General features: G+C 44.0%; 1 protein-coding gene across 1 annotated transcript; it reads right to left on the reverse strand.

The window, feature by feature from the left end:
- Positions 1 to 10155: 10155 nt before the first annotated feature.
- On the reverse strand, positions 10156 to 23786 carry NOM1 (nucleolar protein with MIF4G domain 1; the record flags this gene model as incomplete). Its single annotated transcript, XM_079538010.1, has 11 exons — positions 10156 to 10333; positions 11179 to 11288; positions 12297 to 12428; positions 12828 to 12960; positions 16532 to 16653; positions 17297 to 17464; positions 18243 to 18353; positions 18823 to 19146; positions 21287 to 21482; positions 22036 to 22160; positions 22926 to 23786. 11 exons carry the CDS (start codon positions 23784 to 23786, stop codon positions 10156 to 10158), a joined length of 2460 nt encoding a protein of 819 aa, XP_079394136.1.
- Between the last annotated feature and the right edge of the window lie 1292 nt (positions 23787 to 25078).

The raw sequence follows: 25078 nt of genomic DNA on the forward strand, positions 1-25078 counted from the left end.
TCGGAACAGTTTCCTTCTTACTATATATCGGGAGAAGTGTTTATGTCATGAACGTTAAAACTGCTGCAAATCTCAATACTGTCTTTATTTTTGTATATCGTATTTATAAAAAAAAAAAAATGAATTCCTCTACTTATGCATGCTAAATTATTACCCAGCCCCTCCCGCTGTGAGGTGGGGGGGAGGAATATAAATAAAGAGCGTTTTGTACTGTGGGGACGTGTGCGGCTCCTTGGGCCGGGAGGGCTGGGGCTGCCGGACGTGCGATTTCCACCCGCTTGTGGGGCTGCAAATCCAAAGCGGCGTTAATTCGCCTCCTGAGAGAGCGAGAGAGGTTGTACGAAGGGACGAGGGGTTCCCGGGGCCGAGGAGAGTCCCTCCGAGGGCCGAGCGAGGCCGTTCCGGGCTTTCTCTCTCCAATAAATCCGCGGATCAATCGGTTCTTGTCACAGCGGCGTTTTCCCGGCTCAATTAGAGAGCATTTAAATACAATCAACCGCCTCGGCCCCGCCTGCTCCCCGGAGCTCAACCTCGCTAACGAACGGGGGAACCGCGTCCGCGCAACGTGCGCGGGGAACCGCAGCCGCGCACCCGGGCGCAACTGCTTGTATGGGAGAAAAGGGGCTGAAGAACCTCCGAAACGCGTCCTGCTCCCCCTCCGACGTTTTCTACATAGATCTATGTCACGTTTTCATTTTTTTGCATTTAAAAATCATGTATACTTTTATTGTTTTTTTATTATTATTACTGTTGTTCTTTTCATTCTTATTTTATCATTGTCGTTATTTTTAAAGCATCTTTTCACAGTCCCTCCTTAACCTTCACTTCTCCCGTTCCGCGGAGCGCAGCCCCAGTTTTCCTCTGCACGCAGGAAACCCGTTCCCGATCCCGGATTGCTTCAAGCGCTGCTCCCCGGGATGGGATTTAGCGGCACCGCTGTTATTTATGACTTTACTGCCCGACACTCCTCGGGAATATGCTGTAATTCAAAGCCGCTCCTGGGGTAGAGCATAAATCTGGGTAGATCCCAGGTGTCAAAAACCTGATCGGGGGAAACTTGATTTAGGCTGATCGATGCCTGCTCCCCTTGCAGGGAAACAATCTAGTTACGGGCTCTGATTTAAATCGGTACAACGATTTCCTTTCGTTTGCAGGCCGCGGGGTTTGGGGAATGTAAAGCGTGAAAAAGGAAAGGAAAGGAGAGGAGAGATGGGTTTGCGATTTTCAATCTCAAATTTGCGATTTTCAATGCACAGCTTCGGCGCAGCACCGCGGCTTCTCTGCCTCCGAGCCCAAATGTGCCTCTCTGGCTGAGATCCATCTGCTCTTCCCCCGAGACACCCGAAATCGGGCAACCTGCCTCGTTATCCTGAATAATGGTAATAATAATCATAAGGAGAAAACAAGAGTAAGAAGTTAAATTTAAATATATATATATATATATATCAAGGGCGACCTGAGATCGCACCCTCAAAAAGAACTTCACTTCACTCATTAATTACCCAATTAGCCCCCCGCTAATGAAGCACACCGCGGAGCTGTGTGCCCGAGCCCATGGAAAAGCCGCGCAGGGTGCGGGCAGCCGCTGCCGGGCTCCGTATCAAAGCGCTGCCGGTGTATTGTGTCTGTCTCAATAAAATTAATCTCTTTAAAGCCCGGCCCCTACAAGAATACCTTCAGTGTTCCAGACTACAAGAGCAAATATGTTTTTCAGATTCTGTTTTTATGGACGGATTAAAGTTTATTTTCCATAATAGGGCACCTAATAAAACTCATAAAGCTCTGTCAGTCTTACAGCTGGTGGCCTCATTTAACACTTTCACTTCGTAAATCATTTTACAGCTTACCAGGTGTTTCCAAAACCGAGAGGAGAGGAAGGGGGGAAGAGAACGAGGAGGGGGCACGGAGGAATTAAACGCTCTGCAGTCACCCGGCGGCCCCCTCTCATGGTGGGATGCAAAGGTGGTGATCCCTTTAATTGGGATTTTCCATTTTGAAGGGATGAGGCTCATGAACAGAGGGATAAAAGGAACGTGGAGATGGATGGGGGGGGTTGTGGGACCCCATTATCTTACGCTTCCCAACTGAGCATCCCTACATACAGCCCAGCACGGCTCTAACCCAGTGCCCAATAGTGACCTCATCGCCCCAGTTGTGATTTAATGGCTCTATTTGTTCCCCCACCCATCCTCAGGAGGTAGCAGGGCTCTTAAAGCCTCTATGCCCTACTCGAGGAGTGGTGAGGTACGAACAAGGACCTGAAGAGAACGTTTTCCTTTAAAAAAAGCACCGTGCTTTAGGCATGGATGTCATTAACTGGCAATTTCATAAGCATTAAGTGCTAAAACAAAAGAACCCAAATAGGAGCCATATGGTCGAGGTAAACCTGCTAAAAGTCTTTCAAATGGGAAACCATAAATATATAATCCCCCATGAAACTTCTGGGGATGGAATTCCTCACTAGCAGAAGGACTATTGATTATTTCTGAAGCCCAAACTCCTCCATTCATCCAAAGCTAAATGGATTAAATAAAGTTTTCATGCAGTGCTCAGGAGGATCCCATCCCACACCACATCCTCCTGCAGTGCCTTTTCCCCTTTCCCCTGCTGCTGGCACCCGTGGCTCATAGAATCATAAAATGATTGGGGTTGGAAGGGACCTCAGAGCCCTGTTTGAATCCTGGGAATGGACATATAGAATGAACGATGGAATGAAAAGCTGTTGGGGAAACATGGTCTCTCTTTGGCATTGTGTGGGGTGACCAAATTCCATTCTGCTCATAGAATTCACGTCTGCCCATAACTCAATAGCAGCTGAGTGTGGTTCTGGGAGTTGGTGACCGTGGTACAGCAGGTTGGTGTTGTATTTTTCACTGGTGCTCACATGGTCAGCATTCCAGCTGAGGGTATTGGAGTAATCCTGGATGAGATAAGGCATTTTGGCCTTTTCTGGGGCTCTTTGATGTCACAGAATCACAGAATTGTAGGGGTTGGAGATCAAGAATTCCAACTTCTGAACTTACTTTTTTGCCGTGAAGAATATGCTCTGGGAACTGAACAGCTTCAGCTCACTGAGCCCTGGGGCTGTTGGTGAAGCAATGGAAGTACCTTCATGGATTGGAATCGCTCACAGCATTTAGGAGCTCAGAGAGATCCTTGTCTGATCACAAACTATTATCAAAATCTGGCTGCCAGCTTCCTTTTGGTAAAGACACAGGTTTCCCTGAGTCATCTCTAACTGCTAACTTACTGATGCTCTCCAACATCAGCAGATGAAGAGAACAACGAGCTCTTGCTTTTGTAAAGCCCCACAGAGCTCCTCAATGTATAGCTGAGCTCCATTTTACTGCCTGCAGGACATTTGCAAGCACATCACAGTTTCCTCTAATTAACCCATTATTTGAATTATTATTCGCAGGACCTCTGCTGATGTTCTTGGACAATTGCAACTGCTGGCAGCTGGTGCTCATGTGTGCAGCAGCACCCCTCGCTCTGCCTCCCCCTCCCCATGCCATAGGGATGGAGAATTCCCATCTCTGTAAGGGGCTGTGATTGCATCTTCCATAAGCACAAACCAGAGCAGGCAGCACAGACTGCAGCCTGGGGATGGGGCACAGGGCTGAGCCCAGCTGGGAACCCGAGTCCCCCGGTACCTTTTTGGGAAGGTGAGTGGAAGTCTCCCCTTGCTAATTTCTGCAGTGTAACAGCAGCTGGCAATGTGCAGCACCCTGCACACAGCTGATGGCTCATTCCGGGCTTCGACATGATGAATCTCCAGAGCATGTATTGCTGCAGCAAGTGGGTGCAATTTTAGAAATGTTAATGAGTAATTACATAAAGGTTGTCTGCAGTCAGTGATGTTAATCACTGTGCTTTTGCCAGGGGTAATTAAGCCAGCAATCCAGAAACACAAGACAGTAGCTCCCACTGTCTGTGCTGCCTTCCTCCCTCCCCAGCTCCCATCTCTTGCTCTTCTTCAGGGATTTTCCTGCTTCTTTCCACCTTTTGGTGCTCATCTTCCCTGAAGTGTCCAACTGAGGCCAGAGGATGTCCAAGCTCCCACTTTCACTTATTCTTGGGTATGAGGAGAAGCAGACTGGGGCAATGCCAGGCAGAGAGCTGCTGCCCCTGCAGTCCTGCCCAGAGCATCCCAGCACCAAACTCTGCTCTGCAGGCACTCTGCTGGGACAGCACGTGCCTGGAGCCTCACCTCTCCCTGCCCTCCACTTCATCACCCAGCTGCTATTTCCAGCTTTTTGTGCCTTTTCGTTAGCCTTGGTGACCTCTGCTGAAAGGATCACGGCCACTGTTAATCACTATCGAGGAGCTGGAGTAACAGCTATGGCAGTATAACGGCTGTTCTTACAAAACATAGATTTTGTCCACGTTTTAACCTTCAGCCCATACTCAGGTGCTGTTCGGTGGATCTGGCGTGGGTGTCCCAACCATCCAGGAGCTCTGACAGGTGCAGGTAGTTCTGTTTTTCCGCTGACCATCTGTCAGAGGGAATGCCTCAGTCATTGTACCGGCCCTCGTGGTGCTGGTTAATTTAGGGTGGTGTATGGGGACTGCTGAGTCACGGCCTGAACCTCTGATTGATCACCTGAGGCAAGCCATGAGTCAGCCAGAGGAGCACAGGTGAAGGCAATTCAGCTGTGTGCAGGAAGATTGGTGGAGCCTGGCTCCCCCCCTCCTAGACCTATTTAAGAGCTGGCTACCGGGAGGGGGGAAGAATGTCTTCTGGAGATCCACCCTGCTGGAGTTTTGTGAGTGAGCCCAGGATACAGGTAAGCTTTCTATCTATTCTTTTTTTGTTGTCGTAATCTGCTTTGCCTAAGTCTCTTGTTTATTTTGTAATTATAACATCTTAATATTCATTGATTATACAGAGTGGGAAGGTCTTTTATCAGCTGGGAAAAGGCAAAATGCCTGAAAGTGGAAGAGGCACTCTTTGGCTCTTCCAGAGGCTCTTCCAGAACTTCCTCTTTACTACGCCCAGAACTGATATTTGAGCATCCATTTTAGCAGTAGAGGAATAATGCTGGAAAAGCTGAACGTGCCTCTGATAGCTTTGCATCAACCCTGGGCAGCCCCAGCTCTTCCCTGCAGGAACCATTTTGGGGAAAGCATCACTCAGCATCCATGGAGGTGTCAAAACTTGGCCAAGAACAAAGGCCTACTTCTCCCTCAGCAGCCCAAAGGAGAGTTCTGAGAGCTCCCAGACCCAGAGAAGGGCAGTGCCATAAGCACTGGGTTGTGATGTTCCCATGTTGCCTTTAGACTACAGACAAAAAAGCCAAAGCCATTCACTGTTGCAGCAGCAGGCTGCTGCCTCCATCTGATCTAACCATTTAGGTGGGGAAATCTGGAAAGTAAGAATCATTTTGTTAATGCTTTTAGGGCAAGCTGAAATAAAGATTAAGGAAAAAAAAAAAAAAAATCCATCCAGAATGTAAGGCTTTGGCTGAGGAGGGGAGATGATTTTGTGTATAAGGTGGAAGCTTAGAACATGAAAGCAAAACGATTTTCTTTTCCCAAGGTGAAGCTGAGTACATCTGGATCTCTTGTCTTTGTAGCAGAGCCATGTGCTCCCCTCTTCCCAGCTGAAGCTGATTTTTAGTGAAAACTGTGCCATGCTCGGGAACCTTTCACATTTGGAAATGAAACATCCATTTCATTGCTATTGACAGCAGGCTTTAATAGAACCATTCATAAAGGGTCTCTATTTGCAGTGTTGCCGTGCACCTTTCCTTCCATTTACATCATGTTTTTTTCTTTGCCATTTCTGAATGTTTTCACTTTAAAGCCTTCCATCCATGCACTGGTTTTCATGAGTCAACCAAGCTTTTTGTCCTAGCCTATGAGTTTTAAGAAATTTTGGTAGCAGTAGGGATCCATGAGTGTCACCAGAGGGTGAAGGGAGCTCCTCCAGGGGGTGAAGTCGCTAGAAGTGGTGGATGGTGAATGTCACATCTCTACTTACGATTTCTTGAAATCCATCCCATCCAAATCGCCCATACCTCTTGGAAAAGTGACCTACAAATCTAATTGTCCTGCCGAACTTAATCAGAAAAAGCATCGGATTCTGGACCTGGGATGGGGCAATGAATGTATTGGATATTAGTATGGATATATGTACAGACTGGGGGATGAGAGAGCAGCCCTGGAGAAGGGATCAGGGGGTTGTGGCTGTGGGCAGGTTGGGTCTGAGCCAGCAGTGTGCCCTGCAGCCAAAGGGCCAACTGTACCCTGGGGGCAGCTGGGGAGGGAATTCCTGCTCTGCTCTGTGCTGTGCAGCCTCACCTCCAGCGCTGGGTGGGCACCACGTTATAAGAAACTAATCAAACTATTACAGTGCCCAAAGGAGGGTCACAGAGATGGTGAAGGGTCTGGAGGCCAAGGGTGTGAGGAGCACTGAGGCTCCTGGGTTTGCTGGGCACAGAGCAGAGCAGGCTGAGGGGAGGCATCGTGGTGACTGCAGCTCCTCACAGGGGCAACGACAGGGCCTGAGGGAATATCATGGAGCTGTCAGGGGAAGGGCAGCTGGGGGTGAGGGAAAGGCTGTGCCGCACTGGGACACTGCTCTGAGAACAGGGCTGGGTTTGGGTGCTGCTGTGGGGCCAGGGTTGGACTCAGTGATCCTTACGGGTCCCTTTCAATTGGCGCTAGTCTGTGATTCTGTGCTGACACTCATGGATTCATTGTGCCGAAAGCTCTGCCGTTTGCATTTGGCAGCTGCTCCTGGGCTGCAGCCCCCAGCACACAGAGTTCACAGTGCAAACCAAGCGATCCCAGATGTGCTGGGAGCACGGTGTTGAGTTGCACACCTTTGCTAACAGGGCAGACCTGCTTGCGTTTGCGCTTTCGGAGCACGGCTGCTATCAGCTCATCGTCCCCCCTGTGTGGGACAATGGAAAATGGGAAGTTCAGAAGCTTGAAGAACTTGGAGAGCTCAGGTGCAGAGCTAAAGCCCTGCCAGAAGGACTGGGGATGATTTATCAGCCTCACGCTCCGGCCAAAGCTGAAAACCAGACTTTACTGCCCTGTTAATATTGATACAAAAAACAGAGAAAGGGAAAAGCATCATTGGTCAGCTTAAAAGAAAACAAAAACTGAAGCAGTGATAATAGCTGTGAGGGGGTACTACTGCGCAGTTTTAAGTGGGAAACTTTCTGCTGTATACCTAAAAAAAAAAAAAAAAAAAAAAAAAAAAAAAAACACAACCCAAAAACAAAAAAACCCTAAGCATCCGGCTAGCAGCTAAAGGCACCTAATGCAAATCCCACTGTTTTCCACCAGCTTGTCACATGTAAGGATTGGTGCAGCTGCTCGCCTTTCCGGTATGGGATATTTATATCAATTCAAAGCCCTCTTCTGCTTCATTAAGAATTCTGCAGCATCTTTCTTAGTATGAAAAAGGGAACAGTTCTTACAGGAATTTGCCTACAGGAAAGCTTCTCTAAAAAAGTCTCTTTCTACAGTAAGGGTGGTAAAGCGCTGGCACAGGTTGCCCAGAGAGGTGTTGGATGCACCATCCCTGGAGACACTCAAGGTCAGACTGGATGGAGCTCTGAGCACCTGATAGAGCTGTAGGTGGAGCTCACTGCAGGGAGTTGGACCAGATGACCTCTAAGAGCTCTAAGTGTCCCTCCCAACTCATTCTATGATTGTCTGCAAGACGCATTTTGTACATGTGCTGCTGAGCATCTACCCTGTGGTAGACAAAGCAGGAAGTATCAAAGCTGTCATACTCTTCCTAGCAGCTTATGTTCATCCTGCAGTTCTGCAGGGAGCTGCCTGCCAGCTCAGGCTTGTTGCTGTTATAGGGGCTGAGCCCAGCCATAAGAGGAGGCACGCTGGCAGGGCTGCCTTTGCTGGGGATGTTTTTTTTTCCTCCAGGGTTTAAAAGAAATGTATTGTCATCTCAGCTTTCCTTTCCACATGTGCCTTACCGCCTCAGGATGCAGTGGATTTTGGCTGCTTTCCTTGGAAATTCAGTTTTTAGAAAAAATTTGTTTGTGCATAAATGTGATGCTGCAGGCAGGTAAAGTCTGCTTCCTTCAGAAAGAAAGCAATAGCTGTGAGTTAGAACAAAACACAATAGATGTTTGACATAAATAATAAGGCAAGTATGCTTTAAAAAAAAATAGCAATTGTAATTTTAGACTGTAAGGTTAAAGACATCTCCTCTAATTGCACAGCAACACCTGCACTGCACCGCCTCAGCCAGCTGCAGTGAGGGAATGGGCTCAGACCCATAAAACACCAGACAGTATTTCCACAGGCAGTGGTGCTCAGTTCTGATCACTGAGTGAGGCACACAAGCAGGACAGCCTGCTGCATTGAATTCCAGGGAGATGGATCGAGATCTGCCTTCAAGAGCAAAGCTGCCTCAACCACCTTCTCAGAGCACTGCACTGTATGCTATTAAACCACAAACAAGTTGAAATGCTGGATCCTCAATCCCTGCAAAAAGGTAATTAATTGGGTGGCTGCTGTGGCCCAGAGGGAGTGACTTTTTACCTGTGTCCCATGCATTCCACAGCAGACACAATTTCTAGAGGCTTGCACAGATTTTCTCCCATGCCCAGCCTCCAAAACTTGACCAAGTTTACCACAGTTGTTTGCAAAGGTGCTGTTTATGGGGACATCTCAGCATTCTGCCTTCTGCGTCACCCAGTCCACCAAAACACTTCTTCTAATTAGTATGGATTTTGGAAAGATTTCATACTTTTCCTTCTTTTGCATCTAAGACCCAATTGAGCAAAAATGTGCATTCTAAGTGGTTAAAGCTGCCAGCGGTCTGAATCGGGCTAAAAAAAGCATCTTACTTTGCTCATTTTTTTTTTTTAGTTATCTCTTATTTGCAAACTATGTGCAAGCATAATCTGTGATTTTGAAACTGAGTCTCTCCAATCCCAGAATAACCTTTAACCACTCTGCCCCCAGAAGAGGAAGGCCAGAAAAACACCTCCCTGCTGGGAGAAGCAGACCTCCTCCCAAAAGTGTGTCTCACACCAAGCAAGAAATTCCACATTCAGCTCCAATTAAAAAGAAAGAAGAAATGTTCTTGTAATGCTCATTTGCTGCAGAACTCAAGACTTCCTTGCAGATGCCTTCCGGTAGAAAAAATTTTCCCAATGGGAACAGATCCAAAGAAAGAGAACAAATCAGTGGTAACAAATGCAATTAGGAAGCACTGTAACTGATGGGTCTGCTGAGCAGCTCGGGGCAAGCCCACCATAGAAATTAAGCTGGCAGCCCTCATACAGGTAAACACAGTACTTACTACGAACTTAGGGAGTGCCTCCCACATTTCAGGTCACTCCCCTGCTGGCTATCCAGCTGGAATAAAGACAATATGAACAGCAGATCACTTCAGAAAATCAGTTTCATGTGTAGTTGTGGGGTGACAAAATAATCTGAGTGTTACACAAAGAAACATACACAAATTTGTAAGGCATTTGAATGGGAAGTGGAAACAAACCCTTAAAGAAGATACTCCCTTACTAAAAGACTACTGTTATTCACACCTAGAAAATCTGATCAGCACAAATAATAAGACTGGTAACTCCAATTTTAAAGCTGAGTAAAACAGGTTAAAGGAGCATAAAACTGTATAATCTGTACACCCAACATAACTGGGCAAAGTCAGATCCCCAAGTCTTTTTACTACAACAATTCACAGAATTATAGCTGATCAATTCAACACTTCAAGAAAAAAGTGTTCCCAAACTGACTCATCAGTACTTGTGCCATCTAGTGGCTCACTCCTTCACAAAAATGCACTAGCTGTGGTTAAGGCTGTTTAACATACAGTGGTCAGTCTCCTGAAAGCCTGAAATATGCACTGCTGAACACTACTGATGACCAGGAATACAACACAATAGAATCCAACCTCTTCTCCAGATACTTGTCTACACGAAGTACCCATACTTAAAGGGACATGGCAAAAAACCCACCACGTTTTCTCTCTCTTCAGAAACACCTTGTATCGCCTTCAGTTACTCCAGTAACTAGTGTGCTGAGCACAGTTTCCATCACAAAAACGGATACAAACCTCTCCTCATTCCCAACAATTAGGGTCTGAAAGACTAAAGCTTGGCAGCTACATGCAAACCTAGTTTTTCTGCACGTTTTACTTGATAAACAGAACTACAGTTTGAATTTGGATTCTTTCGCTTGCAAAGCTCTGCTTGCAAGTTCCGCTCTGTCTTTTAACAAGCCAGTTTCTTCATCACTGTTTTGGACTTGTGCATTTTTCAGTAAGAAGTGGGTAAGGAACAATTTCAAGCCTTCCCGTAGCATTCCCAGTTTGGGATTGTCAGATATCCTGTAAAGATACAGATGAAAACATAATATTAGACTTCTACATTGCAGATAAACAAACAAACAGACAGACAACACCTCAGAACCAAAGCAAACACTGAATTTGAAATTCCTCGTGTTGCACCATAATGGCTGAAACAACTTCCTCCTAACTTTATCTGACGTTGTGACTGCAATACAACTCACTTCCTGGAGTCAGTTGTAAATTATGGCTGTCTCCACTACAACCAAAATGTTGGAAGTCAATTTTAGATGGCTGTTTGCAGGTATGTTTAGAGTTTGTAGCGGATTAGGTGAAATGGAAGCATCGGGACAATATTTTAGTCCCTTCAAAATAACTGATGTCTTTTGAACACTGTGGAGAAGGACTATAAAGGGTTCCCTGTCCCGTGTATAAAAATAAGATCTTCTACACACCGTTCATTAAAAAATAATAATAAAAACAAAACCTTGAAGCTTTCCCTCATTAGTGTGAGAAGAAAGAAAATAATAAGGAAGAATTACTAAAGAAATCTACCAGCAAAGACTGAAACTCGGTGCACACAGATGGCAAAGCAATAAGGTATTCAGGGTTACAGAGCTCTGCTCATGAAAATCCTATGAAACATACATAATAAGGCTTTCAGATATTCGATGTAATACTTTTCACAGCTGCATGTATATCACAACCTGCACTAACAAACAAGTGATACCTGCTGCCCCCCACCTTCCAGCTTCCCCCAGGCAAGGTTGCTTTTCAAGAGTGGATGTCTGGCCTTTGAGAAAGGCACTGTATAACTCCAAACAAAATAGGCACAGCTCTTATCCTTTTATAAATTACTACCAATGATAGATTCTCTGATGACTTACCTCCCAAAAATATCATTAATGTCGTCATCATCAATTCTGACTAACAGCGTGCTCAGTACTTGTCGCAAGAAACGGACTTTGGGTTTATCTAGATCACCAAATTCAATTACCTGGTTTAGAACAGACAAAATTCATTCAGCTCAAGTATTTCAAACAACTGAATCTTCTTCACAGTGAGCAGAACTCTTAGCAAGCCTGCTGCTCCCATATACACCGAGTCTGAGGTTTGGCACAGAATTACCTGAGCACACTGCTTCCATAAAGCCCATCAAAAAGGAAGCAGTCAAGTTTCTAAGGAATAACTTGTCCAACAGTAATGGAGTACAAATAGATACATTTTCAATTAGATAAGTACTTCAGAAGTACCTAGAATAATCTAGAATATTGCCTGCTTACCACATTGCAATCACTCTTCTAAATAAATTCTACAGTCTTCTAATTCTGAAATCCAAGCACTCTGTATATTTCTTCCTGGTCTAATAAAAACCAACAGCAACTAAAATGCATGGCACAAAATCCAAAGCCTGCCAATGAAAGGGCCTCAGTTCCAAATGTTACAGATGTTCTACATATGGAATTCTGCAGGGATTGTAATGGTTTGTTTACCCTGTACATATAGTGGGGATCCAGTAACACTGCCTCTGGCAACAGTCGTGAGACTGAAATCACCTGTTCAAGGCAGCTTCTCAGTTTGGGAGAGCAGCAGCACTGGTTCCCTGGGTTACGTCAGTAAGACAGATGCATCCCCCATGAATTAGGGACTGAAGGGCAGCACAAAACATGAGAACTGTGAGTTGGTGCAGAAGCCATGCTGGCAAGGCAGTTACCCAAGCCTACTAGGCTCAATGGACTGAGTCCCAGATAGAAAGATGTTTCTACATTGTGTTCTTCAGGATTTTTGTCTGTCTTGGCCACCTCAGGCTCCTTTATCCCCAAAGGACAGCATTAGTGTAGGCAATGAAATTAATCTGCTGATTTTAGAACAACCTTTCATCTTTATGATAACAAACAGCTAGAGCACCATCTAGGTAACAGAGAATATACATTCTACACAGAACTTGTAAATGCAAGGAGAGCACACAATTATTTTGAAGTATTTTAAAGTAAAATACACCAACCTTGAGAACTGAAAGTGGCAATGACTTTGTCCTTAGTAAGTGAACCAACAGTGATACCAAGTTGGAGATGGCACTGGCTGACAGGTTTCCCAAATCTCTGATTTTGTCCCAAATACTAAACTGAAATGTCACCTAAGTATTAAAAAAAAAAAAAAAAAGAAAAAAAGAAACAAAACAACCAAATCAACCAAATGACTGTTTAAGTGAGAAACAGCAAAATCTTTGGATCTTCTATTTTTTATGAGTCCTCTGTTCACCAGGAAATGTTTGATCAGACTGTTCAATTCCTTTCTAAACGTGCAAATCAGAAGAATGCAAACCTTCTGCCGCAGAAATTTTGTTTTCTTTTCAGAGCTGATTCAGAGTATACCTTACTGAATGCATCCATATTGGATCCATATGCATCCAATGCATATCCATACAGTGAGAATTTTTCCTCAGGATAATGAGATCTCAACAGACATGCATCTACTATCAAATGCCTACTTCTGTCTCACTACAATAAAGCACTGAAAGTAGAAACTTCTTTACCTGAAATCGTCTTTCATATCCACAAAGTTTGCTAGCCAAAAATGCATAGAAGGGGTTATATGTCTTCTCCTGTAAGCAGCAATAAAGGACAACGTGAACAATTTCTCTCTCCTGCTGATCTTTCAACCCAAGCCTAAAATTTAGGCAAGAGAATGAAAATAATTTAGTAAGGGGAAAAAAAGACACAGCAGTCAACATTTCTAATACCTTCAAAACAAAACAGCACAAAAAACCCACAAATAAATCTAATTCAATTCTAGCTGTTGGGAAGTTCTTGAATAGAATCAAACCCTTTAAACTGTAAGCTAAATCAGTATTTTGGTATGACAACATGGAAGTTGCAGCATTAGTGGTGTTAAAGAAGTGGTTGCAAAAGCAACACCAAAGTGGACAGAGGTGGAGTGATCCAAGTATAATTCCTTCCTGGGAAGGGAAAAGTAGCCCATTCCCTGTTTGAAGCTTTCCACAAAGGAAAACAGAGATGACAGATCATCATGGAGTCTGTCATTGTTCGCACCTTTGAAAGCAGAAATACTGCAGTAAGCACTGCAACTCAACATACCACTACAGAGGATCACAGAATCACAGGGTTGGAAGGGACCTCAAGGATCATGAATCTCCAACCCCCTGCCACATGCAGGGCCACCAACCTCCACGTTTAATGCTAAACCAGGCTGCCCAGGGCCCCATCCAACCTGCCCATCCACAACCTCTCTGGGCAACCTGTTCCAGCACCTCACCACTCTCATGGTAAAGAATTTCACCCTGACGTCCAAAAGGGATAAAGTATTGGTACTGCAGTATCAATCTATCAAAACAAAAGCAAGAAAACAGTATCAGTAAGAAGTTACACTGTCTGTCTCTTAACATCAAGGCCAAGGACGAATAGCCTTCCCACTTGAACATTTGACCACTCTGAAAGAGGGCTGAGGCACTTTGGCAAGGAACAGCAACTAACTCACAATGCACCTGTTCTTGTGAATAATATGATTTAGCTTCCAGGCCTGTCAAACACTTGGCAGCATTAAAACCAATTAAAATGAAGAATGCTTAATATTATAATCTGAAAAAATGTCAAACAAAATTATTTTCATTGCTTCAAGCTCAAGTTTCTTATGGCATTAATATAACTCAAATGTATTTTCTAACTAAGTTCGACCTCACTGGAACTTGCTCTCCAGTCTGTAGAGTACAGGCTGTCACAGTTTGAGTCTAACAGCCATTGGCTGTATGCTGCTCCGGACACCTGCCATTACATTTGATCATAGATATGTACCAGAAAAAAATACTGTCATCAGCCAAAGAATAGAATTTAAGGTTTTACAACTGAAAAATTTAGCATGATTTCTAAGTTGATTTCTAATAAGCAGTGAAAACGTTAAGCCTGTTTTCCCAAAACAAAACAGCACTGTAACTGCTAGGTCTTGGATATCATTTATTTGCTCTCCTATCAGTCAAAGCGTGTCCCAGTTGGTTACAGAAGTCTTTTCAGATCAAAATATACAGGTTCTCAGCTACCTGGAACATATCTAAGGGATGAAGTTACACTGCAGTCACTCATTTGGTACAGTTTCCTTTTCCTTATTCGTTATCACTTCTAACATGACTTAGGTATTTTGGAAATACTCATGTTGCCAAACAGTTGTAACCAAGTAAAACAGTACTTTGAAATATGGTTTTGTTCTTATCTTCACTTGTTCAGAGACCCAGCAGTACTTCTTTTCAAACCTCGAACTCCTAAATAACTTCACTGCAAAGCTGTACAGATTCCAGAAGCCTGGTAATTTTCAATAAAGAAGCTGCAATCACCTCAACCATTAAATCACTCAAGAAGTACAACAACCTCATGGACTTGCAAGTCTTGATCACTTTAAAAATTTCCCTCTATATATGGAATAACTACCTCTAAAGTAGATATTTTATCACCAACATAAGCCTGCCTCCAAGTAGGTTAGGTATCATCAGCTGAAGCTCACAACTATCATAGGCTCCAGATCAAAAATAGCAACATGCAGTATCACCTTTTAGAAGTTGATACAGGTGGTTACAGTAGATACAATCACATACTCATTATTCTGAATTGCACAACACAGTACAACAGGATATCTAAGACTTCCACATCTCCTTCAATTATTTCGTGAAATGCAAAGCATTTTCAGTCTTCATGTGTATGAAATAGTTTAAGAAATAGCCTGTTCATCAGATTTAAGCAGCACTCATCACATGAGTATGTGATTTGGTAAGGATGTGCAGCCTTTCAGATAATGAAATGGATCAAGTCTCACTCTGGCTCCAGTCATGTTCCCAGCACTCACATGTTGAGCCACTTCAGGGAGCTGTTCTGGCTACAAGCTAATGGCTTGCTTTTGTTGAAAGGAGAAAGAGAAGCAAGTTACAGCAGCCTGGATTTAAAATGGCTTAAATCACCATTTCACCACACCTCAAGTCTGCCAGACACCTAGCAGCAGATGAATCAACAAGTGCAATTAAAATACACCTTTATGTATTTCTCATGCTCTTCTTCAAGAGACTGACATCAAATATATGAATGTACATTTCCAAACACTCTGGAAAGCATGCTCATGTTGAAGTTAATTCCTTCAGTGACAATTCTGTGTACTTTGCCTTATACTCCGCCAGATGTGGGCAGATTTTAGAGTCATCCTCTATCTGCATTTGCTGCATAAAAATCATTATTGATGCACATCAGGCAATCTGCAGACGTAGTTCTTCTGACAAGCCTGTGTGTATACAGATTTGTATACTAGTTTAAATAGCACAGATGAGAGGCAAGGATCAATTTGCAAATTGAACTACCAGGCCTTGGCAAGAACTGCAGCAGCAGCAGCTAATTTCTTTTAATTGAACAAGGCCATATTAAGATATTGGAATGATTCCACCGCAGTCTTAAATCCAAGCTGTGTTTTGCAGAAGTGGCATTTAATCAAATATTAGTTGACTTTATTACAGAGTCTGTTTTGGTTTGGTTAGCAAATTAAATAATTGCATGCCATCCTGGTAAAACAATTCCTTTGAATTACAAGGCTGCAACATGAAAGTTCAGACCTGATCTCCCCCTTACCAGTTACTAAAGACTTGCAATTAATACGCTGACAGACACAAAGAATAACTTAGTTTGAGCTTTTCTCTGATCAGTCTTCTAAAAAACTGTTTTCTAAGTGTTGTGGAAACTGGTCTTAACATGATAAGTGACCCTGGAGCAAATCCAAAGCTAATGAAGTCTCCAGGATGGAATATATTCTGCAGGAGGGGTCTCAGGTGCTAGAGCACTATTACAATTATGGACAGAGATGTACAAGGTGGCAAGAGTACGCCTGCAACAGACTGGGATCTGCTAGACTGGGATCCATATTTTTTCAATGGAAAAAACATAGAGTCTCTTTAAATCAAACGATGATATCTATCACAGTTCTGAACATGAATGCCAATAAGAGCAGCTTACTTCTCACTTACTTCTCCTGATTGCCAGTTAGTTCTGCCCAACCCCTAACAGTCCTTACAGAATTTTGATTCCCCTCTCAACCTTTTATCCATCCTCACGTGCATCCCTAGTTACACACTTCTGTGATCACATTATTGATTACATGTTGTTAAGCCCAGACCAGCAATGTTAGTTTTCCTACCCAGCTAAACGTCAGTTTAGTTTTAGTTCTGGGCTTTCCTCTGACTAAGTCAGTACTTACTTAAGTAACTTTTCAAAGGCATCCATGAAGTCTTCACTTGTCATCAGTACACAGAAAATACTTCTTCTGATATCAGTGTTCATCCTCTGCTTACGAGCAAGCTCCATTATCTTTGAACTCACCTGAAAGGGAAAAAAAAAAAAGAAAAAAAAAAAAAAAAAAAAGCTTTAAGAGAGTTATTTCTGTGCAGCCTCCAATAGGAGCATTAATGAAAATCTCCGGTAAACGGTAAAGCATGAATCCAAGGGTCCTGAACTTTTGTCCAATAGAGGTATAGGCGTCATCAGGAGCTTTTTCAACTATGGAAATCTACTTAATTGTGCCAATTACTTTTAAGAAGTGCTTCTCTAATGTATGGGACCATGCCATTACCATCTCAACAAATTACTTTTAGAACCAGCTTAGATATATGCCACCCATGGACAGACAACACTGCATAGAAGAATTCAAATAATCAAATTTACTTTAAGTGCCTTCTTCCATTTCACGTAACAAGTTACTTTTGCAATGCCACAGTTAAAATTGCACAGGATAAAAAGAGAACAAACTATAACAAAGTATGACAAGAATAATAGCTCTTACCAAGGTCGTGAGCCCAATACTTTGAAAATTTTAAGAGCAGAATTTACAATTCAGAAGTTTCACCTTACAGGACTCCACAAAGTGGTTTTTGTGGGCTCCAAAATGAATTATTCACCTATCTCAAGAACATTCAGAAGAACACAGACAACAATTAGATTTATAACCAGTCCTGCTTGAACTTACCTTTCCAATATGCAATTTTTGCTGAGTCTTGCTGTCTGTGTTATTGATCATTGGTGCTCCACTCCAGGATGAGCCTATGATCCACCAGCGACCAACTCGATCTGCATTGAGGAGGGACTCCAGGGAGACACGAAGCTGTGTTTCTTTTCCAGAACTACTGCTGTGAATCTTCAAGAACAAAAACAGTGTTTTTGAAGACATTTTTTAAGATACTTTATCTACTTAAAAATTATTTTTAAATAAATGTTATAAATAAACACAGAAAAGTTGATCTCCAAAGGATCTTTAATTTAATTCCACCATCTGTTCTTCCAAGCAGCAACCTGAAGAAAATTTAACAATTTTCCTTTAGCTCTAGTTTCTTAAAGATGAAGCTGATCAAATTTGAACTGAAATCAAAACCGAATTGTTTTAGACACTATCCACAAGGCTCCCAAATATGAAAATAAGGGGAAAAAAAAAGCAACGCATTCAAGTTTTCAGAGCTTCCAGAATTATGGTCAACTTAGGAGCAGCATCTGTATCTATGCATTAAAAAAATCTTCAGAAAAAAATAACTTGTTACGATGACTCATTCCTTCTACACAATCATTAAACGTTCAACAATCTCTTTCATGGACATACACGTGGACTTTGCCTCAATGCCTTTGATTAAGTATTATGTATTTTAGCAGATTCTTCTGCAGAAGGCTGATTGGCAGGAGACTGTTCAAGTACTAAAGCCATTTTTGACCACAAGAGTTGAAGATTGTTAAAAGGATTCCCAAATATTTACTTTTATATAAAGACACGCACACACACAATGTACATATATGTATTCTATAAACATAGCTATCTCCTATACTACACATCACAGTTTATTGCACATCATCAAGCTGACATGAGCCAGAAGTAATCATCTGTAGTGTAAGAGCAGCTGTGCTATATCTGTCAAGAAAGTTCTCACCAACGTCCTTTGCAATTTGCGGAGTTTTTCAACGGGTTGAGGATCATAACCAGGAATCTTACGCATGTCATTGTTCCTCAGTGCCAACATGGTCTCTAGCATAAAACGAACCTACAGGGAAAAGAAATAGTTGTATGAGTTACGTGCTGCAAGTTTGTTTCATAAAGAAGTAGAAAATGTGTTTTAAAAATACTATTTTGTGGGAATAAGGAACTGATCTGGCAACGTACTTTGAAATTCAGATGGCATAGATACAAATACAGAGAAGGACGTTTACTTTAACTCCTATTGTATTCATCTGGGTTCAAGCTTGAATTCAAAGTCTTAGCTGCTAAACACCAAACGTTTTGAAGTGTAAAAAGTAAGATGAAACAGAGGAATTATCCATTGCATAATACACACAACAGCTCTAGTTTCACCAGTTGCTAGACAGATAAGGAGAAAGTAAATAACTAAATGCAATGATTGAGCTCCAAATGAAAACCTGGAGTGTAGCAGAAAGCATTTTGGTAAATTAACACATGTACCCAAATACTTGGCAAGGCTGATTCAGAAAAGAAAATCCATAATATACACATACCCTAGTCTGATCCTTAAGTTTCTTCTCTGCTGCGTTTGCTTTGCCCTGGGCTTCACTGATCAAGTCCTTCAAAGCCAATGCATCATCTTTTCTCAAGGAAAAGCCCACGTTTTTCAGAAGAAACAAAATGAGTTCAATATCTTTTTCAGTGAAACTGCTAACAAGTTTCTTCAGAATATCAAAGATCAGCAGGCAATGAACTACATGAAAGTTATAAAGATGGGCGACCAAGGCAAGCAGATTTTCACATTCTTTCCCTTCAGCATCACTGCGACTGAGTTCATCAAATTTCTTCACCACAGCTTCCAAAAAGTGAGCGCCGACCTGGCAATAATCCCATGAAGGAAAACAATAGTCAGCATTTAAACACTGGTAGATTTCACAGACAAACACTCATTTCGGGGACACTGACGCTAATTTTAAAGAAATATTGTTGTTCCCGTCAACAAATATGGATGTACTATACAGATATCATTGTGTCACATTTTCTTAAAGCATATGTTACTTAACTCATACATGCCACAGAGATGCCTTTTAAAGTCTATGCAAAAAGAAGCAAGTTCTCTGATATTACAGTACACACACATCACAATTTGCTCACACAGTTTTCAAACACATCTTCTCTGCTGCCGGACTGGCATGTTGTTACTGCTAACCGTTCATCCAGTAAAAGCTGCACATTCAAAACCACATGCATCATAGTTTAGCATTCCAAGCCAAAGTATTTAATAGGTGGTGAAGTAAAACAAACCCAAACATATCAAGTTTTCACTTGCAGTGCATGAGCTTATGCTGATTTTAAAGTGAAAATAAGACTCAGCCAGCTGTCAGAGGTACAGCTGAAAAAAAAAACAACCCAGAATCTGTATTTAAGAGGAAAAAAAGAATGCTACGGATTGGAATTAAAAAGCATACCAAAGCATAGTTAGGTAATTGACAGTAATGTTAAGTAAATAACAGTAATGAACACATTACTGCTAGGGTTCAAACATGACTCCCCTCAGCCCACTCTCCTCACCATTACTATTGTGTTAATATTTGCTAGTTATTTGTTGTTTTTAACTTGTTTTATACGTAAGTCCTGGCAGTAGCACTGACTTGCATGCCAAACCTCCATTAACTAAAGATTAAACTATCCAGCAATCCCACTGCACAAATGTGTACACCCAGTCACTACAATCTTAACTTTTGCACTGACCAAGCTAATCCAAAATGCAGCTGTGTTATATTTGTGCATAATGCATACACTATTTTATGGTAAAAAACCAACCCTATGGCACTTCATAACATAGTTAAATGCTACAAATGTATTGAAGAGGAACTGTCAGGACACAGCTTGCAGTGGTGATTGAGCACCTGGTGAAGGGGTGCAGCTGGCTCAAGGAGCACAGGTAAATTGTTTGCACCTGCACTCCCCACTTGATCAGAAGGGCAGGACACAGGGCAGAGTTCCACTGGGCTCATATGAGGACCAGCCACTGAAAGGAGAGCATCTCTCAGACCTGGGCTGCCTCCTCAGGAGCGTTGCATAGCTAAAACGCCTCTTCACCAGCTGGGTGAGCTCTGTTCTTCTTTCTGTATATGGCTATTAGCCTACCTGCGAAAGCTTTGCCTAGTATTGCTGAGAACCTGTCAGAAACAATTTTGCTTCTTCACAAACAGAACACTTATCATCAAAGGTGCTGAGTAAGAGGGTCATTACTACAGAAGACAGTCTGAATATCAGCTGCCTATCACACAGTATTCTAGTAAGTTTCATCTTCTGAGTGGATTACATTTCTTCTCTTACAGTGGCATTGTAATAGTATCATGCATTACTTGTATTAACAACAGCCCTCCAGGAAGCAGAGAAACAAAAAGTTTAAAGCAAGGCTGTGTAGGGAAGTTGGTGTAACTGCATCCATCTGGTATTTAATATGGTTTCAGAGATCAGTTGTTATTTGGGTTAACATCAACACAGTTTGTGCACTGGATGTAGGATGAGAATGTAATTAGATGGGAATACTCTACTGAAACACCTCAATTCTCTAATGAAAACGTCACTGAAATTAGTTCAAATACTTCCTTTGTAATTTCAGCTTCCTGACACTAAGCAAGACATATTATGCCTCAATCATCCATTAACTTTAAAAATACAAAAAACCTGAACTTCTGAGAAAGCTGCCATAATTCCTTAAGTTTTTGACATTCTGGAGTCCTTACACCTAGTTGTGATTTGCACAACCGGGCTTTAAGAGAACCAAAGGGACTTTTTCCACTGATGCAGGACTCCTGTAACTGCAGTCATTCTTACCTGTATGCAGACAGTGCACAAATGTTCTCCTAAGCATGTGAGAATATCTGTTCAACTACAGATTCTATTTAGTGACACACAATCAGAAACTAAAAGGCACTCAAAGTGGAATATGAATACGTTCCCTAACTTGTATCATTGAACAGTATCAGTCCCTGCCACAAGAATTACCTCAGTTCCTACTGTATGGTGAAGAACGCTGACCAAAAGGACGTGTTCCATCATCAGTCTTGCAGGCATAGCAACTGCAGTAACACAAGCATTCATAAGGATACTTGTTAGAGTTTCATTCATGTCCTTTCTGCTGTTGGCCATGTAGAGCTCTTCCAGCTGTCCACTAATGGAGGACAAATTTGGCTCACTCAACCTGTTGAGAAACAAAATTCAGTGTTTGCTATTTTGTCTCTCTGCACGGTTCCACCATTCTCAAGGTATCTAACTTGCAACCTGTTTTATAAGCCCAGCTAGCTCCTCTAAAATGAGCAAGAAGATGAATGTAATGGACCTCTTCTATTTTGCTGTGTTCACTAAACTAAAACCCCCAAGTTTGTTTTATTCAATTTTAACATGGTATACTGGTGGGGGAATAGTAGGGATCTCCCATTGCAAGGTTGTTGTTTTTTTTTTTTTAAATAGATGTAATGAAATTGACACTTGGAGAATTATAGCACTTGTGGGCAGCAGCTGCGTGGAATTCAGCCCAATCTTAAATTTATTTTCCAGGTCTTTCAACTTCTATAACTACCAACTTTGAAAAATTTCTATCAACAAAGATAATTATTATTAAGGATAGCAGACACAGCTGCCAACTTAAAAACACTTTGCAAAGACAAAAGTTCACATCCATGTCACTTTTCTTTGAATGATGAGCACTGTCACATAGAATCAGAAAGATTAATGACTTGTCCTTATTCCATTACCTATTAATGAGACCATTCACCATTTTCTTTAGTCTTTCCAATTCTTCTTTCTTCTTGCCATCGAAAGCCTCCTGAGCTTTTCTCACTTGAGGGGGAATGTACTTTGTAGCACTGTGATTACGATCCTTATAAAGAAAACAATCAGCAGATGAAATTAGTATTTAGAACACTTGAACTTAAGTATACATTTCAATTTAATATTCATATATCAGACTTTCTGAGAAGCATACAGTAATGCCAAAGGAACAGCCTCATCAGGAAAAAAGCATGCAGCAAGTTATTGCTTATGATCAGCTTGAGAGAAGCAAAAGAACCTACCTCTCCCCTTCCCATGAAGTTTTAAGTAAATCACTTTTAATAAAACGGACATCTTAGGTTGCTAGTTTAACCAGACAGACAACAGAAACCCCCACATGTGAAAGCCTCAGCTGCACTGGTGTTCTCAGATTAATTCAGTGCTACGTGGCTAAATGATGTTTGGCTTCCTCTTCTCCACTTGCACTACAAAGCTAAAAACAAGCAGAATATCTGGGATGCACAGGAAGAAGGAAGTCCAATTTCCAATGCGTATTCATTGTTTTATGGGCTTTTTATGATCATAGGGAAGTGCTTAATCTGGCTCTGGTATGGTGACACTATTGTTCCTTTTATTTGTTGGTTGTGTGTACACAAACAAGGCTTTGTGTGTTAGGCTGCAATGTGCCAGCAAGTGCCTTTAGACTTGGTAGAAGCTCAGAAGTCAACGCTGCTGCTGCACCCAGCATGGTTTTCACCATCGCCTCTCCACACTGGTCAGACATCAAACACCAGCGCTTTGCAGAGGTGACGTCAGATCTGCTTTGTGCGTACTGTGAAAAGCAAGTCTGTGTAATTTCAAGCCAGCTCCCTACCTCCTGCTCTTCCTCCTCTGGGTCCGAGGCCTCGCTTCTGTCAGGCACCCCGCCGTCCTCGTGGGACGAGCTCTCACTGTCCCACCGCCCTTCCCCATCTGACCCCTCGAAGTCGTCAGAGGCCTCCACCAGCTCCTCGGGGTCCTCCTCAGTCTTCTCAGGGTCCTCACCGCGCCCCCCCGGCTCCGGGTCCTCGTCCTCGTCGCTGCTCTGGCAGAGCCCTGCGAGGCCGGCGCCGGAGCCCAGGGCGCCCAGCACGTAGCCCAGCCCGTCCCGCAGGAAGCTCTGCGGCAGCTCCTCGGACGCGGCCTCCCCCTTCTTCCTGCGGCGCTTGCCGAGCCTCAGCTGCCGCTCCAGGCGGCGGATCTCCCTGTCCTCCTCCTCGTTGGCCTCCAGCAGCGCCCGTTTCCTCGACGAAGCGGCTGCGGACGGCCGCGGGGCAGCCACCGATGGCCGCGACGCTTTCGGGGCCGGTTTCTTCTTCTGTCGCGGCGGTTCCGGCTGCTTTTTCTCGGTGGCGGCGGACGAGGCCGGAGCCGTGGGGCGGGCAGCGGGAGCCGGCCGGGCCGCAGAGGCGGGGACGTTCCCCGTGTCTCCGCGTCGGAGGAGGCGGCGGCGGCTCCGCTTCAGCCTGCGCTTCTCCTTCCTCGCGTCCCGCCGATTCTTTCCGCTCGGCCTCTCCGAACCTTTCAGCGGGTGCTGCGGCGGCGGCGGCGACGACGACGACGTCTGGTCCCCGGCCGCCTGCACGAATTCCCGCACCGCCAGCCGCAGCCTGTCCAGCTTCCCGTCGCCGCGGCGAGCGCGGCCGGCCGCCCGCTTCATCCTGGCCCCAGCCACGCCGCGCCTGGGCGCCGCCATCTTGGGTAACAGCGGTGCTTCGCTTCCGCCTCTCGGGCGCCGTTTGGGGCTGCAGCGCCCCCTGCTGGGCCGGCGCGGGGCGGGAGCGGCGTGTGCTGGGGCCCGGGGCGGCCCGTTGGCAGTGCGTTCCAAAGCTGTTCAATCCGTGACGGTCACAGAACCGAAATCACAACATCGAGGGGGTTGAAAGGGACTTCTGGAGCTCATCTAGTCCAGCCCCCTGCTGCGGGTCGGTTACACAAGTGTTTATCATAGAATCATTTTAGGATCGTTTGAATTGGAAGGGACCTTTAAAGGCTGTCCCTGCAATGAACAGGGACACCTGCAGCTCCATCAGGTGCTCAGAGCCCCGTCCAGCCTGACCTTGAGTGTCTCCAAGGATGGGGCATCCTCCATATCTCTGGGCAACCAGTGCCAGTGCTTCACTACCCTTATTGTTAAAAACTTCTTCCTTATATCCAGTCTATATCTCTCATTTTATTTTGAAACCGTTTCCCCCTTGTCCTGCCACCACAGACCTTGCCAAAGAGTTTGTCCCCTTGATTTTTACAGCCCCTTTAGATACTGACAGGCAGCTCTCAGGTCTCTCCTGAGCCTTGTCTCTTCCAGTCTGCACAGCCCCAGCTCTCTCCTTGTAGGAGAGGTGTTCCATCATTGGATCATTTTGTTGCCCTCCTCTGGACACACTCCAGCAGGTCCATTTCTCTCCTGTGCTGAGGACTCCTCATCTGGAGGCAGTGCTTCAGGTGAGGTCTCTCAGCTCAGAGCAGGAGGCAGGATCCCCTCCCTCTCCCTGCTGACCATGCTGCTTTGGATCAGCCCAGGATACAGTTGGCTTTCTAGGCTGCAAGCTCTGCTGGCCCATGTCCAGCTTGCCATCCACCACCTCCCCAGGTCCTTTTCAGCAGGGCTGTACTCTATCCTTTTGTCCCCCAGCTTGTATTTTTTCCTAGTATAAATATGTTTGGTCCTTTCACTACAAAAGGGAAGCAAACAATTCCTCCCTCATAACCGTAGTTCAAAGCCCTGCCACCAGCAAAGCAGGCAGGAGGTTCCTGTGGCCTCTCAACACATAGGAGCCCAGAGTTCAGCATCCCCAGGCTCATCACGACCTTCCCCATTCCTTATTTAAAACTTTTTACCACACTGCTCTTTCTGAGCATGCCAAAGGGCAACACTGACATCAGCAGCCAATGTCACTGGGGCACTTCCCTGATGGCAGTGGGATGTGATGATGCCACTCCTGGGGATTGGTGGCGCAAATCACAGGCAAAGTAGATGCAAACTTGTCT

Source organism: Tetrao urogallus, assembly GCF_951394365.1.
Source record: "Tetrao urogallus genome assembly, chromosome: 7".
In the NCBI taxonomy this organism is placed as follows: Eukaryota; Metazoa; Chordata; class Aves; order Galliformes; family Phasianidae; genus Tetrao; species Tetrao urogallus.